Source organism: Myotis davidii, unplaced genomic scaffold (assembly GCF_000327345.1).
Source record: "Myotis davidii unplaced genomic scaffold, ASM32734v1 scaffold43, whole genome shotgun sequence".
Lineage (NCBI taxonomy): Eukaryota > Metazoa > Chordata > Mammalia > Chiroptera > Vespertilionidae > Myotis > Myotis davidii.
The window spans coordinates 1,945,671-1,946,327 of NW_006294590.1; the positions used below are offsets into that span (position 1 = coordinate 1,945,671).

The following is a 657-nucleotide window of genomic DNA, read 5'->3' on the forward strand; positions in this document are numbered from 1 at the left end:
CGAGATGTGGTGACCGATGGGGAGGAGTGTGCGAGCGTGGACCCCCCCTCCTCCGGTGTGACCTGGGGGTGACCTGCAGGGCCAGCAGCCAGGGTTCAGCCAGCCACGACCCCAGCAGCCCCTGTCGGACCCGGACTTGGTCGGCCGTGGACGCCAGAGAGGACCCGTGGGAGCAACAGCCAAGTCACAAGGTGAAGAGGCCGCCAGGTGAAGGCGAGTGCAGAGCGTGTGTGTGTGTGTGTGTGTGTGTGTGTGTGTGCAGGCTGTGTCATTTGCTGCTCAGGTGATGTCTGCCACAGCTCTCTCTCTCTCTCTTTCTCTCTCTCTCTCTCTCTGTCTCTCTCTCTCTCTCTCTCTCTCTCTCCCCCCCCCTCCCCCCACTAAAAAAAAAGTTTTCTTCACATACCAAGGTGAATTGGATGTCTACATTTTCCTAATCTGTGTGAGTGTGGGTGTGTGTGAGTGTGGGGGGTGTGAGTGTGTGAGTGCGGGTGTGTGTGAGTGTGGGTGTGAGTGTGAGTGTGGGTGTGTGTATGAGTGTGAGTGGACTAAGACGTGGGCCAGCAGCCGGTGCACAGACCCCAAGTGAAGGGCCACGTGGGTCCTGTGAGTCCAAGGGGGCGTCCTCTCCCCAGCCGGGGCCGCACAGCCCTGGGG

The 657-nt window shown here is 60.1% G+C and overlaps 1 protein-coding gene across 1 annotated transcript in view; it reads left to right on the forward strand.

Moving 5' to 3' along the window:
- Positions 1-657, forward strand: part of PIWIL1 (piwi-like RNA-mediated gene silencing 1) — an 18,512-nt gene that overhangs the window by 8,428 nt on the left and 9,427 nt on the right. The window contains exon 2 of the mRNA XM_006768799.2: positions 80-199. Coding sequence (XP_006768862.1) covers positions 80-199 — 120 coding nt within the window. The remainder of the gene's footprint in view (positions 1-79; positions 200-657) is intronic.